Source organism: Nestor notabilis, unplaced genomic scaffold (genome assembly GCF_000696875.1).
Source record: "Nestor notabilis isolate BGI_N333 unplaced genomic scaffold, ASM69687v1 scaffold8413, whole genome shotgun sequence".
In the NCBI taxonomy this organism is placed as follows: domain Eukaryota; kingdom Metazoa; phylum Chordata; class Aves; order Psittaciformes; family Psittacidae; genus Nestor; species Nestor notabilis.
The window spans coordinates 23423-37170 of record NW_009922338.1 but is presented as its reverse complement, the minus strand read 5'-3'; the positions used below and the strand labels follow the sequence as shown (position 1 = coordinate 37170).

Below are 13748 nucleotides of genomic sequence, written 5' to 3'. Positions count from 1 at the left end.
CCCTCAGGTTGGACGAAGTTTGCTCGGTTGACGCGGGCCCTGACGAACAGCCGGAGCGTCCTGCAGCAGCTAACGCCGATGAACAAAGCTGAGGTGGTGCACAAACACTCCCGGTTAGCAGAAGTAAGTGGGACAGATACTAGCTTACTACCTTTGTAAAGCAGGAAGAGATGGGGAAAAAAACCCTAATACCCATTAAGAAGTAATATTTTTAAAGGAAAATATTTCCCAATCCTGATTTTTTTCAGCATCTCTCCTGCTCATCCTAAAGCAGCACTATGTGACAAGCCCACATTTCTGGGACAGGTTATGCTCTTCCAGTCATGAAAACAGTCTCCATAGGTCACTTTTACCTACATGACCCTATTTCTGTGCATGCAGTTCTCAGTTTGCTGGTTGTTGCTTAAGTTGGGGTGCACAGTGTGCTCCTCTACATGCTGTTTCACAGCGACATGGAACCAAACTTGATGTCCTTGAGCCCTGTGGATGGTCGCATATTCTCCCAGGGAAATGTTTGAGAAACCTCTTTGGAAGTATCCCTGTCTAGGTCCCTGGGCTTGTGCAAGGCACACTGGCTACATATATACCTTAATCTCAACTTTCTTGCAAAGTCATTCCTGCAATATTTTGCTCATCATTTTTTTCTTCAGAACTGATGAAATGAACTCTTTGGCAGGTTGCAAACATCTCCTTAACAATGCAGATGGTGCAACAAGTGAATGCCTTCAGGTTAACTGATGAAACAGAGGTACTGCGTTCATCTTCATGTCCATTGGTAATGAAAAATATATGGGTCAAAATATATGGTCAGAATATATGGTTTGCTGAAAATGACAGCCCTAGACACATCGTGCCAGAGAGTTTGTTTTGGGTTCAATGCTAAGAATTGATAGCAAATGTTTGGGGTTTTGTTTTTTTTTTTTCATTCCCTTTCTGGCTTTAGTGGACTTTAATAATAAAAACACTAATTAAAATCAGAATGGAAACCCATAGTTTTCGGGTGTTTGGCAGTGTGATATTTTCCCTTGAATTACCCTGTACCAATAGCTTGAATGACTGCTGAAGTCACTCTCACGTCTTGCTTTTCTAATTCATGACATTTCAGTCTTCTGCAAATCCAGTCACATCCATTATTAGTTTAATGTAGAGAAGGGAAGACTGTAAAAGATAGGGTAACATTATTCAAATAAGCCTAAAGCAGTTCCATAGAATGAGGGAGGAAATTGTTCACCAAGACCACTATAGCTACAGAAAAAGTAATGGCATTAAGTCACAGCAAGGACGATTTGGATTGGGCAATAGGAAAAGCTCAAGTAAGGGAGAAGGTTGTGCTCAGAAACAGGTGGGAGAAAGTTGCTTGGAGAGTGTGCAGTCTTCTTTTACAAGTTGTTTAGAGCTGCAAACTGCTTTCTAGGCAAAGTGCTGTGAGGAATGCAGACTGAGTGGAGGTGCACCATCACGGTACACGCCCCACTCTCCATACTCCTTTGTCTGAGGAGCATTGTCACAGTACATCCCTTGCGGTACTGCCCACTTTTATCAGGCATAACTATTATCAGCAGTTTTCATTAGTTGTATACAAGAATAATTCAGAGTCTGATGAATGCAGCTGACTAACAAGATATTGTGTATTCTTTAGTGGTTTAAAATTAAAAATTCATGCAGCATGAAAGAAATAATCATTATAGTTCGGTGGTCTCCACAGCCACTTGCTGCCCACTCACCATGTCAAACTCAGCATGAAATTATGTTAAGAATAATAATTATGCTTTTACAGTAAGATGGGAACTCCTAAGCACTCCGCCACCAGAGGTACAGGGAACTATCAAGCATATGTTCATTGCATTTGGCTTGAGCCCTAAGTAGCTTATTATTCCAGCTATAGTGAGGCTGTTTACAGCTCCTGCCCCAGTGAACAAGGCAGGGAACAAATAGGTCTGGAGAAACTCAGGAAATAAGTCCCAGTCCTGATTTATCATGCCAGTAAAGTGTTGATCACAGATGAGTCCAAGGAGATAACTGGAGATAATGACCAGATTATGAGTCAAAGCCAAAGCAGTGTGTTAAACACAGGGTACAATTTTGGCACAAAGGCTGCTGTGAAAAAATGACTGCATTGATCATTGCTTTTATTCCAGAGAAGGACCCATCGATCTACCAGCAAGTTCAGTGCGCTTCAGTGGCAAGCTGAACCTTGCCCATTGATGGTTATAGGAACACTGTTAGTGAGCCTTGTACTGGTCTCTAGGGAAGGAACACCTGAAGGTTGATTATTTTTATATTACCAGATGTTTGGCATCTGTGAGGGTCTCTGGCAGGTGCCATTGGGACCACACTGCTCGGTGTGTGTTGCTGTTCATCTGGAGCTCAACACATGGCTTAGGCAAAGGGAGCAGCCACGGTCTCCTGGAGGTCTCTGCCACACTCTCACTGCTGCCTGTGTGGTGGGTCTACTGGTTTTCTGGCCACAGGATAATTTTTGCAATTCAACTGACTCTGTAGAAAACAAATCGCTGACTAGTGTAACAATAAGTTAGTTTTTCATCGTGTCATTTTAACCGACTTGCCTTACAGGTAGTGATTGCTAAAACTGACCTTAGGGAGGGTGGGATCAGGTGGGCAGAAGCAGGTTTGCATCACATGAGGTTACAGTCTGACACTGGGCCAGATTAGACATGGTAGGAAGCCACATCCTCCAACATAGAATGAGATAGGCTGCTGTTGTTGTCCCCTGGTGATTTCTGAAGAACACATTTTCAGTAGAGACAGACTTTTACTATCTGATTTCAGTAACACCTTTCTCATCTTAAAAATAAGACTGCAAAAAATTAAGGAAGAATCCATATCTGTGGTACTTTTGTTCATGTTCTTAGTTGCTGTGCTGTTTATTCAGAGCCATTTACTGTTCTTCATTGAGGAAGAATCCTGCGTTTGATCATTTTTACACATATGGGACTGCGTTTTGCAGTCCAACTGTTTATACAAATATGGTGCATCAGCTCCAGTATGGGACAGGTAGAGGGCTGAAATGAGTTTTAAATTTGTTGGAGTTACTTATTTTATCCCATATAGTCTTGAGATCCCCAAAAGTAAAAGTGTTATTAGTTCCACAAAACACATGAATCTTTCAATTGTCAGTGCAATATATCGCCACGTTGTGCATTCATTTGTGCTTTTGTTTCTTGTGTTGGACTGAGATAAGAGGTAATTAGATTAGCTGGGAGGAATGTCTTAAGTGAATTTGGCTTGGTTTCTTTGCAATGTTTCTAGTTCCACATTTTACAAAAGCGCTCATGTAGGAGATTATAGACATGCAAAAAAGAAAAGTAATTACAAGAAATAAAAGAGAAGCCATTAGTGATACTGAGCTTGTAAGAGCAATAATGTTTTGAAGAAAATGAGAAGGAAGCATGGTATTGCCAGGGTGTTTGGGCAGAAATTGTGCATGCAGTGCTTCATTTTAGAAGGAGGTCAGCCAGCAAAGTTGAAGTCTGGTTTACCTTTGATGTGGTATTGTTCTGGCTCAATAGTGGTTTAAAAAAGAGGTCAGCCATGAAGGATTAGTCTTGTAATGCTTCCAAATATGAATACTCATATTCATAACTGCAGAATATCAGCTGGGATGTCAGTACCCATAACCTGTTTATGGACCCTCTCTGCCCTTGCTGTTGGCATGGTTTCTTTTCAGTCAGTCCATCTGCAATTCTTTTTGCAAGAATTTCCTTAGATGATGTGCTATTCCCATTCACTGAGTGATAGCTGCCTCCACACACTCTTAATAAATCAGATCAGTTAGAACCAGCGTGTTGACTTGCAATATCCAATGAACACAGTCCCGTCTTTCTGCTGCTCCTTACAGAAGCCCGTAAGACCCCTTATTGGATCATATTAATTGAAATCAGTAACGTTTGCTTTTCTGTCTTTTACAGGTTCTCCAGCTGGGATCTGATATTCTTCCTCAGTACAAGCAAGAAGCTCCAAAGACTCCACCACACATTATACTACATTATTGTGCTTTTAAGACCACTTGGGACTGGGTCATCTTAATTCTAACCTTCTACACAGCAATTATGGTTCCATATAATGTCTCCTTCAAAACAAAACAGAACAACATTGCCTGGCTTGTGCTGGACAGTGTCGTGGATGTTATTTTTCTGGTTGACATTGTTTTGAACTTCCATACAACCTTTGTTGGACCTGGTGGAGAGGTTATATCTGATCCCAAACTCATAAGGATGAACTACCTGAAAACATGGTTTGTGATTGATCTTCTGTCCTGTTTACCATATGACATCATCAATGCCTTTGAGAATGTGGATGAGGTAAGTGATTGTAGTTTTAGTTAGGAATTAATTTAAGGGCATGGTCCCTGGCATCTGGCAGCAATAAGAGGCAACTGAAGGTCTGCACAAATGTGCAGGGATGGACTTAAGCTTCTGGTCTGTAGCTATGTGGCATTCCCATGTTGGAGAAGAGGTGTCTTACCACTTCAGTACCATGTGTGGATGTGTACATTAATGCATGTAGGTTTTAGAATGACTTGCTTGTCTTCCAAAAGCATTGTTGAATGTCCATAGCAAAATGGGCAGGACCAGTTGGTATGTCCCCCTGCCACAGCCTCCCTTTTCATACCCAGTGATTGCCTTTATGCAATTCTAATCCATTGCAAGGCAGACTAATATGACTTGACATAAACAATCAAACCCCTATATCTGCTCTGGCTGAAGCTGGTGGCAAATTTGCCACTGACTTACATAAATGTAGAGAATGCCTCTGAATGAGCATTTTTAAAATCCAGCCCTAGGATTACTTTTTGAACCATGTTGTAACTTTTTTTTTTTTGTGATATCTTTTAAAATGTGTAATTGAGAGGGAGATCTATCTCTATTTTTAAAAAATAGATCTTGAGCTATAGCTGAAATTTTAGAAACTGAGGAGAGGAAACATAAATATCTTAACCAGACACTGAATTAAAGCTTAACTGCTAAATGTATTAACATTTATGAAATCAGGCTTGCAGCCTAATAGAGAAAACACGCAACGCTATAACTATGACAAATAATGCACGCACAAGTCATTGTAGAGAAAATTAATTACTGAAAGGCAACTATAATGGCATTAAGACTTGTTTTAATTTTTCTCTAGAGCCTTTTATCTTTAGGGCCATAAACAGCTGAAAAAACCTTTGCTGATATTTTAACATTTTTTTTCTAAAAGAACACCGTTGAGTGGTTGTTTGTTTTTTGTTTTGTTGGTTTATTTTTTTTTTAATTCTCAAATTCTGCAGTTCTATATCTTCAGTATATAAAATCTACATTCTTATTTTTTTTTAATGCAGACTTTGGTGCAGATTTTGGTGTAGCTCCTTTAAAATTCCATCCCTGTCTCTGTGCTGAGTACCATCTTTTGACATTGTTCCATTTTATTTATAGCAAATATGACAGAAGTGATAATATTTGGAGCTTAAATTCAAGATCATATGAGGGCTGCCCGTCTGGAAGCAGGTTGTACAGTCAGGCTGTGTAAGGAGGTGGCATTATCAGGGTTGTAAATATAATACAGTTTTTTTAAGATAACCAATTTCAGACTAAGAGGAACCTGATTTTTATAAAAATGCAGTGTTATCTCTAGATTTTCATGCTCTAGTATGTAAAACAAACAAAAAATTGCTGTGCCCAAGCAGTACAGATTTGAACGATGAGTTAACTTCTTTCTCTAACATATAGAGGGAAAATAAACCATCTGCAATATTTGTGACAGTGAAGAGAATCACAGGCATGATGCATTACAATTGAGGTATGCTTAAAGTGGCAAATTTTAACCAAAATATAGTAACAATAACAAGGTAGCAGTGATCCTAAAGCTGCAATCAGTTGCTTTCAGACAAATGAAATACGAAGTCCTTTTTAATAAGAGAACCCACAGTGCCATTTCTTTCTCATGAAACTATGTGTCATGGCCCTTGAGCCTGCAGCAAACACTGAAGTATAACTGCTTATGTACTTGATTTCAAAACCCTCCAACTCCAGTTTTCCCTAGTGCTTGAAAAGAATTGAAGTGATGTTGAAAACAGGTATGTAAACAGTGAATTTTTCCTCATTAGGTCTACATTTTCCTCATTAGAAGGCTTTTCCTCCTTAATGCAAGTAGAAGTGAGAAGAGCTCTTTTATCTCTTGATTCTGGTAGGTTTTAGCTCTTTGTCTTGGCCCTGGGTGTTGGATAAGAGTATTCATTTTTAGCATTAAAATTGGTGATTGTGACATTTCAGAAGTTAACAGAAAATCAGAGCTTAGTGGTAACGACCTCATGGGCAAGTCCCAGTGCTCTTTGAGTTCTTGATATGGTGGTGAAGGATGGACCCAAATCAGAGTGAATAACCCTAAAAGCTAACTGAGTGAAAGATGACTTTCCAAATTTTCCTTGTGTGTCCCATCTTCACCCCTCCTTTTTCCACATAAATCATCAAATGCACTTTTGTTAGTTGTTAAGGTACTGGGTGAGTAGGGGTGCACACCATTGCAGGCCATTTCTTTTCTTCCCTATAGGCAGGTCTCTCATAAAGAAAAATATGACTAAGGAAGTTTAGGTTTGTGTCTCTCCTAACGGAGATGATTGATAGATGATAGATGGAGACTATCATATGTGATATATGTGCTTGAAGGTTCTCAATCAGAGGCTGGTGAACCTTTGTATAAGATGCCTTATGCACTCGAGTACTATTTTATGAAGTCAGAATTAAGGAGATTAATCAAAAGATTAAAAAAAAAGGAGTTTGAAAAGAAGAAATTTGAGTTTTCTTACTGAGGGTTGAAGTTCTTCAGATGCAGTTAGTCTTGGCTGGAATAGGAACAGTCTCATTTCCATCACAGAAAACATTAGGCCAAGGCTGTAGTCTTGTGAAATTGCCACCTGAGGCGAACACGACTGCAAATCAGTTATTTTGGTGGTGACTGGATGCAGAGCCTCAGTAAAAGGGTACGATGAAAAGGATTATGGCATACGAACTGAGAATTGGTGGGATTAAAATGATTTGAGGCAAAATTAGAGGTGTAGGCTTCCATACCTGGAGTTACAGAGCCAGGCTGTTACAGTCAGCTCAGGGAGATTTGGATGTATGGCAAGGAGGGGGAAAAGTAAGATAATGAGAGAGAGATACCTTGCACAGCACAGTGATCGAAATGGATGTGATGGATGAGGAATTAAATGGTATTGAAAGGGTACCACTTAGTTGCTCATAAGTGGTTAAGTGGTATTGAAAGGGTGGGAAAACAAGGTAAAATAGGCTGGACAAAATGAGTTAGGAGAGGGGAAAGTGGAATCCATAGTGGGATATGTACTTTATTTAAGAAAATTGGTAGGATGATAGTCCTAGAAATCAGAAAAATACAGGGTATCTATCTTTTCTAATTGGGAATCATGCACTGAAATACATTCTGGCTAAACCAAAGCCATACAGAAAACCATTTCTATATTGACGTGTGAGGAGGGTACTATAAAACATACTGAGGAATCCAGCAAATTTTCATGGTACAAACCAGAATGGAGGATGTGTGCTCAAGAGTCTGGAACTAGGCTGGTTTTGGTATTCCTTTTGTAAAAGTAAAACAGTTCTCTGAAACTTCAGATTTAGTCCTGAAGTGCATGTTTGTCTGTCTCTTCTTTTAAATTAAATAAAGAATAAAGTTTGGAGTAATGGGGGGATATCATGTTTCCATCCAAAGATTTTGGTCACTTTAAGTTCCTATTAACGTTAGGCTGTGAAGTGTGTAGTAACTGAAAGTTTGATTTGTGTCTTGGAGTTACATGTCCCATGAAGTGAATCTATTTTTTTTCCCTGAGTACTTCTCTCTTCCGTTGCTATATGCACTGTCATTTATATTTCTAAAATCATGACTCCCTACTTTTGAAGCTAGAGAATTGTTACCTATGTGTTCTGCCTACTAGAGAGAGATAAATATCCAACCTTTGTCAGTCTGGGCTACCAAAAGATTGATCATAGCATGGGTAACAATTGATTCCATACAAGTCACAATTATCAGAATCACACTGTGCTGAAATTGTCAGCAAATGAGAATACACTGTGCCTGAGGACACCAATCCCACTGCTTATTCAGATATGATCAAACCATGCCACAGCTCCCTTTGGGACCAAACACATAGATTTACATCCCAGGATGTTGTGCAGGTGCTTGGATTTTTTCCCCACATGGCGTCATGCAATTGGGAGAGTGTCCGGAGCTGGTGGTAACTCAGGTACTCACATTCAAGTACAAGCCGGCTGATACAGTGCTGCTGAGGGCTGCATTTGAGCATCTGTAAATTAGTGTATGAAGTAAATATTCCCAGGACTAGGTGGATAAACAAGCTTTTGGCCAAATGGAAAATGCTTCCCTGAATTAAGTATTAAATACAACTGACACCCCCCCTCCCCCTTTGCTATTTGAAAAAATATTGGGTTTGGGGTGTTTTTTTTTTTTTTTTTTTTTTTTTTTTTCCTTCTTGTCTGGGAATTTTCACTGAGATTCATGAATTTCTGAGTGTAATGAAACAAAACCTAGAAGCTTGATCTCATCTCTGCCAGGCATGGCACATATTGCAACGAGTGGACCAGATGTCAGGATGGTACATACAGATAGCCAAGTAGATGGTTTTCAAATGAGTTGTATAAAAAATTGTCCTTTCTGCAAAAAGCAGTTTTCACGAGCTAGTGGCTGGAAGTGAAAGAAGACAAATTTAAATGACCTAAAACTCTGGAGTTCTATTGGGTCTATTGTTTAATAATGTAAAACTACATGATCCAGTGGCCTTCAAAATTTAGTGATCTGTGCAGGACATATTAAGACATGGAATCCTTGTAATCTACTTTTGATTACTGTTATCCATCTATTTCAGCAATGTCAGAAACTTCTTTGCATCACTCAATAGCAGCTAAAATAGGGATGTCTGTAAATTGAAAGCAAGTAAAAGCTGATACAACTAGTTTAGCCATATTCAGATCTGCAGTGCTTTACTACAAACATTCAATTTTCAGGTGATATTTGAAGATGGGTTTATGGACCCCAGCCTGAGTGGCATATGCAAGGTGAAGATGAATGAGTGGTTTTCTAGAATGTGGCTTTGGCTCTGAAATGAGGTCTATGGCTAGATACCTTTCTTAAATATAGGAGGCTGACATGGAGAGAAAAATTCTCAGAACTAAATCTCTACGACAGCCAAGTATTAAAACTATGATGAAAACGCCTAGCAACATAATGATAGACATACTAAACGTGGGACCTGGCATTTTCTCCTTTGTTACTCAGTCAGATGATGAAATAAGAAAAATACTGTTATCCTGCTGTAGTGTGCAGAAAACTGAAATACAATAATATAATGACTTGGTTATGATGTCCAATTATAAATGTATCCACCTTAGGCATATATTATACAAGCCCTCCAGTACCCAAAGGTGGCCCACAGTGTCCAAGGCCAGGTTGGATGGGGCTTTGAGCAACTTGGTCTAGTGGAAGATGTCCCTGCCCATGGCAGGGGGGTTGGAACTAGATGATCTTTAAGGTCGTGTTCAACCAAAACCATTCAGTGATTCTATGGTTATGTAAATGGTCAACCATATTAATCCCTGTCACTTACTCACTCCTTCCACCCCTATAGAACTTAGTTGCAGAATTGTACCATGTCTGTATCTTTTATTCAAGCTAAGTTTTTATTCAGTTTCTGCCACTGTTAATTACCAGATTTTTCAGTGCTGTACATGGTCTGGGATATTTCTGCAGGTTCTCCTGTGGAGACACATGAATGTGATCTTGATGTGAGAGGCAACTTTTCAAAGGAAAGGCCTGAACCAGAGTCAATGCAGGGATGCTGCACCGCTCTCATGAGCATTATGGCATACTGAACTTTAATCATATGTCTCAGTGAGTTTTTTTGGTTTTGTTTATGGTGTGTTGTACATGTTACTGGGAAGCAGATGTTGGATACAAGACATTTAAATCAAATCTTTAGTCAGAGCCATATTATGTGATGGAGTCCAATTTGGGCAAATTGTGTGTGGAGTACTTGCCAAGGAAGCTTTGGGTCCTGTGTGATCCCTTTGCTTGCAGAGGAAGGGAAGGCTTGCAAAGGAGATGAGGCAAATGAAATAATCTGGTCATATACTCACTGAAATAATGCTGATGGGAATAGCGCAAATCCACTTTGCAGAGATTGCTAAACACAGCCATCAACGGGAGGAAAAGAGTCATGGGCTTAAGGACAGGCAATTGCTCTGCAGAAAATGGAGTCAAGGTACAGCCCTGGAGAAACTAACTGCATGGCTAATATCAGAATTAGCAATGTTTTACTAGCAAGACAGCCGTGCAGCTTGGTGTGAGTCTTTGTTTTGTTGAAGACCGAGTTGGTGTTAAATCTACCCCTTGCATCAAGGATATGTGTAGTTCCTTCCAGAAGTACTTGCAGAAACACTGCAGCTCAGGTTACTCCCTCCAGATATTCATTCTCTGTTTACTCCTATATTGGCATAGGAAATTCATAGTTAGTTGCTGGCATTAAGCTATTGGTTAAGTTCAGTATCCTGTTCAGAAGCTGTCTTAACCAATGCGATACACCTTCCTCCCTCTCCCGTTTCATCTTCTATCCACCTTCCCAAGCTGAAAATTATCAGATTTTATGATATCATCCTCTTTTTCCCCCAGTTGGGCACACTGATGCACTAACAGTACAAGATGCCACATCCCACTTAACTTGAATCTAGAAGAAATATTTTGAAATCGTCCTTCTTTTTATAATATCAGTTATTCACTATTTGAAATGTATTACATTGTATAGTTGTGCCATAAATGATTCACTCAAAGTTTATTTCTAATGTTATAGCTTATTGACATTTTTGGGGGGTGTGGAGGGGAGAAAGGAGAGAGGGGGAAGAATATCTTCCCCATCCTTCTGGGGAAAAAAAAGATAAATCTGAAGCAATAGATTTAGAGGTGCTTTCAGAAACTGCATGAGAAAACTGACTTCTGACTAGCTTTCATTTTACTATAAACACTCAATTTTGTGCTCACTGCACTCTACTCCCATTGCTACCAGTGGTGGAGGGTCAAATATTAAATAGGCTCTGCTGCTATCTGGACCTAGGATCTAGATAGCTTGTGCAGAACCAAAGTCCTTTACTGCCATGTAGATTTACATAATTGAATGCCACCCTAAATTAAGTTCTTAAAGTGGTGATAAATCAGAAATTTTGCTTTTTTATTTTCCTCATTCCAGCATTTTGATTTGTTACTATGCAGCTTTATTACATTAATTGTTTACCTAACAAGAAGGGTTTCTGAGTTATGGTGGAAGATTTATTTTAACATTAGCTCCAGTAAAGAAGCATTAAGGAGCTAACCAGGGATTTTAGAGCTAAGCTCTATTTAAGTAGCTAAGCTCAAAAATTTCTTTTGGGAATGATTTGCTGGTTAAATTTCAAACAGCCTATATGACCTCCTGGATTCTTCTCCTGCACTGCACAGAATAGTATCTTCTGGATATGTGCCTGCAGGCTCACCTTCTTGTTGTTGGCAAGACTCACTGTTTCAGTTCCCCAAATCTGTAGGTACTGTGTTTCCTTTTACATTGTGTACCATCATGCAGTAACTGCTGGGAGAAGTTTGCCCAACGTTTACAAAACTGGTGCCTTTTTCACTGCTTCAATAGCAAATGTTGGGCTATACCTTGAATTTACAGAATCAGCTAAGTGATTTAGGTGATTTTTTTAATGTGGATTTATTTATTTTATTTTTTTTTTTTAGTATAATTACTTCTGATGAGAGAAACTCAGAGTTCTGTGTACAGTTCTGGTGTCCTCAATGTAAAAAGGACATGGAGCTGTTGGAGCAAGTCCAGAGGAGGGCCACAAGAATGATAAGAGGGCTGAAGCACCTCCCGTACGAAGACAGGCTGAGAAAGTTGGGGCTGTTCAGCCTGGAGAGAGAAGGCTGCGTGGAGACCTCATAGCACCCTGCCAGTATCTGAAGGAGGCCTACAAGGGTGCTGGAGAGGGACTCTTCATCAGGGACTGTAGTGGTAGGACAAGGGGTAATGGCTTCAAACAGGGGGAGTTTAGATTAGATATGAGGAAGAAGTTCTTTACAGCGAGGGTGGTGAGGCACTGGAATGGGTTGCCCAAGGAAGCTGTGAATGCTCCATCCCTGGCAGTGTTCAAAGCCAGATTGGACAGAGCCTTGGGCGACATGGTTTAGTGTGAGGTGTCCCTGCCCATGGCAGGGGGGTTGGAACTAGATGATCTTAAGGTCCTTTCCAACCCAAACCATTCCATGATTCTATGAAATGTAATGAAAGTTCTGCCCATGATCTTTTAAATAAAGTATTTGGTCTGTATTTCAAAATGTAGTAGCATGTGATTAATCTGATGAAACACAGGGCCAGGTGTAGTCCACAGGAGATACAGGCACATTCAATGAATGGCTTCTCATCTCCAAAATAGGTATGAGGAGTCATCCTGCGCTAAAATACCTATTTCCCACCATTGACTGTAAGGACATACTAGTATGACTAGCTCACATGCAGATCCCTCCACAACATATTTTAGACTGAGATGAGATACGTCCTTCCCTTGAGACTGTTTTTGCTTCACTTCGACTTTTCAGAGGATAAAAGCAAAATCAGAAAAAAATAATAGGGGTAAAACTCACGGCATCCTCTTGAGTCACTGGCTCTGGTGGGCAGATGCATCATATGACGCTTCCGATAAACTGGTTAAAATCCACCTTACCTCATGTTGTCTGCAAATCTTGTCTTAATATACAGTCTGCGTATGTGTTCCTGTGCCAACCTTTTAGGTTAAATGTTTCTTTTTCTTCCTTCATGTTTATCTCCTTGATGTTCTTAGGCAGAACAGTCATGTCATGTCCATCCTTCTTTGTGTGTTCCTCCCCTCTCCCCCCAATACACCTATTTTCCTTTCCTTAATCTAAGCAAACTGAACTTGTCCAGAAACCCTGTTTATGAAATGTAATGAAAATTTTCTTGGCCATTCCAGCTGCCTCTCTCTGCGCAGAGTTAAGTTTGAATGCATCTCTTTAGGGCAGTATGTATTACTGCAGGCACAGAATTCGTCTTAGCTTTGTAATTGGGGTTTGGTTTTTTCCTCTTGATGGTGGAAACACTCAACTGATCCATCCTGGAACTACATTAACCTCTTCTGTGAGTGTAACCACTATGAGTCACTGTGGGGTTAACCCATAGACCCAAATATTTTTCTGAGTAATCTTCAGCTAAAAATCTTCTTAGTTTTAGAAATTTGTGTTAATTTGCCCTGTAATAGATGCCTTGAGACTGTATCATTAAGATTTATCGCACTTTCCTTTTTATTCCCACCCAGTTATTCTTTGCACTTTAAGTGTGTTCCAAGGTTGTGCCATCAGCATATTTTGTGGTCCTGTAGTATTTCTCTGTACTTCACAAGGAAACCGAGAGTTGCCGTTGTAACCCTTGCTAGACTTCCTTATAATGGTTTCCATTTTGCTATCCTGTTGTTCCTCAGTCACCACCTAGTTGTGGTCCCTGTTTTTATTATGTTTCCTAATAATTTCACCCCTTGCATTTCTGAAATACTGCATTTATTTTATTTAGAAAATGAGATGTTTCATCAGAGAAAGCTGTCAGGAAAACTTGGCTAGATCCCAGCTAACCTAAGCTTAGCAAACTTACTGCTGCACTGATTGCATCTAGATTTATCTCAGAGTTT

General features: G+C 39.7%; 1 protein-coding gene across 1 annotated transcript in view; it reads left to right on the top strand.

Annotated features, from left to right (window-relative positions):
• The window catches only part of KCNH5 (potassium voltage-gated channel, subfamily H (eag-related), member 5), a 47121-nt gene that overhangs the window by 26751 nt on the left and 6622 nt on the right, over positions 1-13748 (top strand). Inside the window, exons 4-5 of the mRNA XM_010011568.1 lie at positions 8-123; positions 3930-4322. Of these exons, the coding sequence (XP_010009870.1) occupies positions 8-123; positions 3930-4322 (509 nt within the window). The remainder of the gene's footprint in view (positions 1-7; positions 124-3929; positions 4323-13748) is intronic.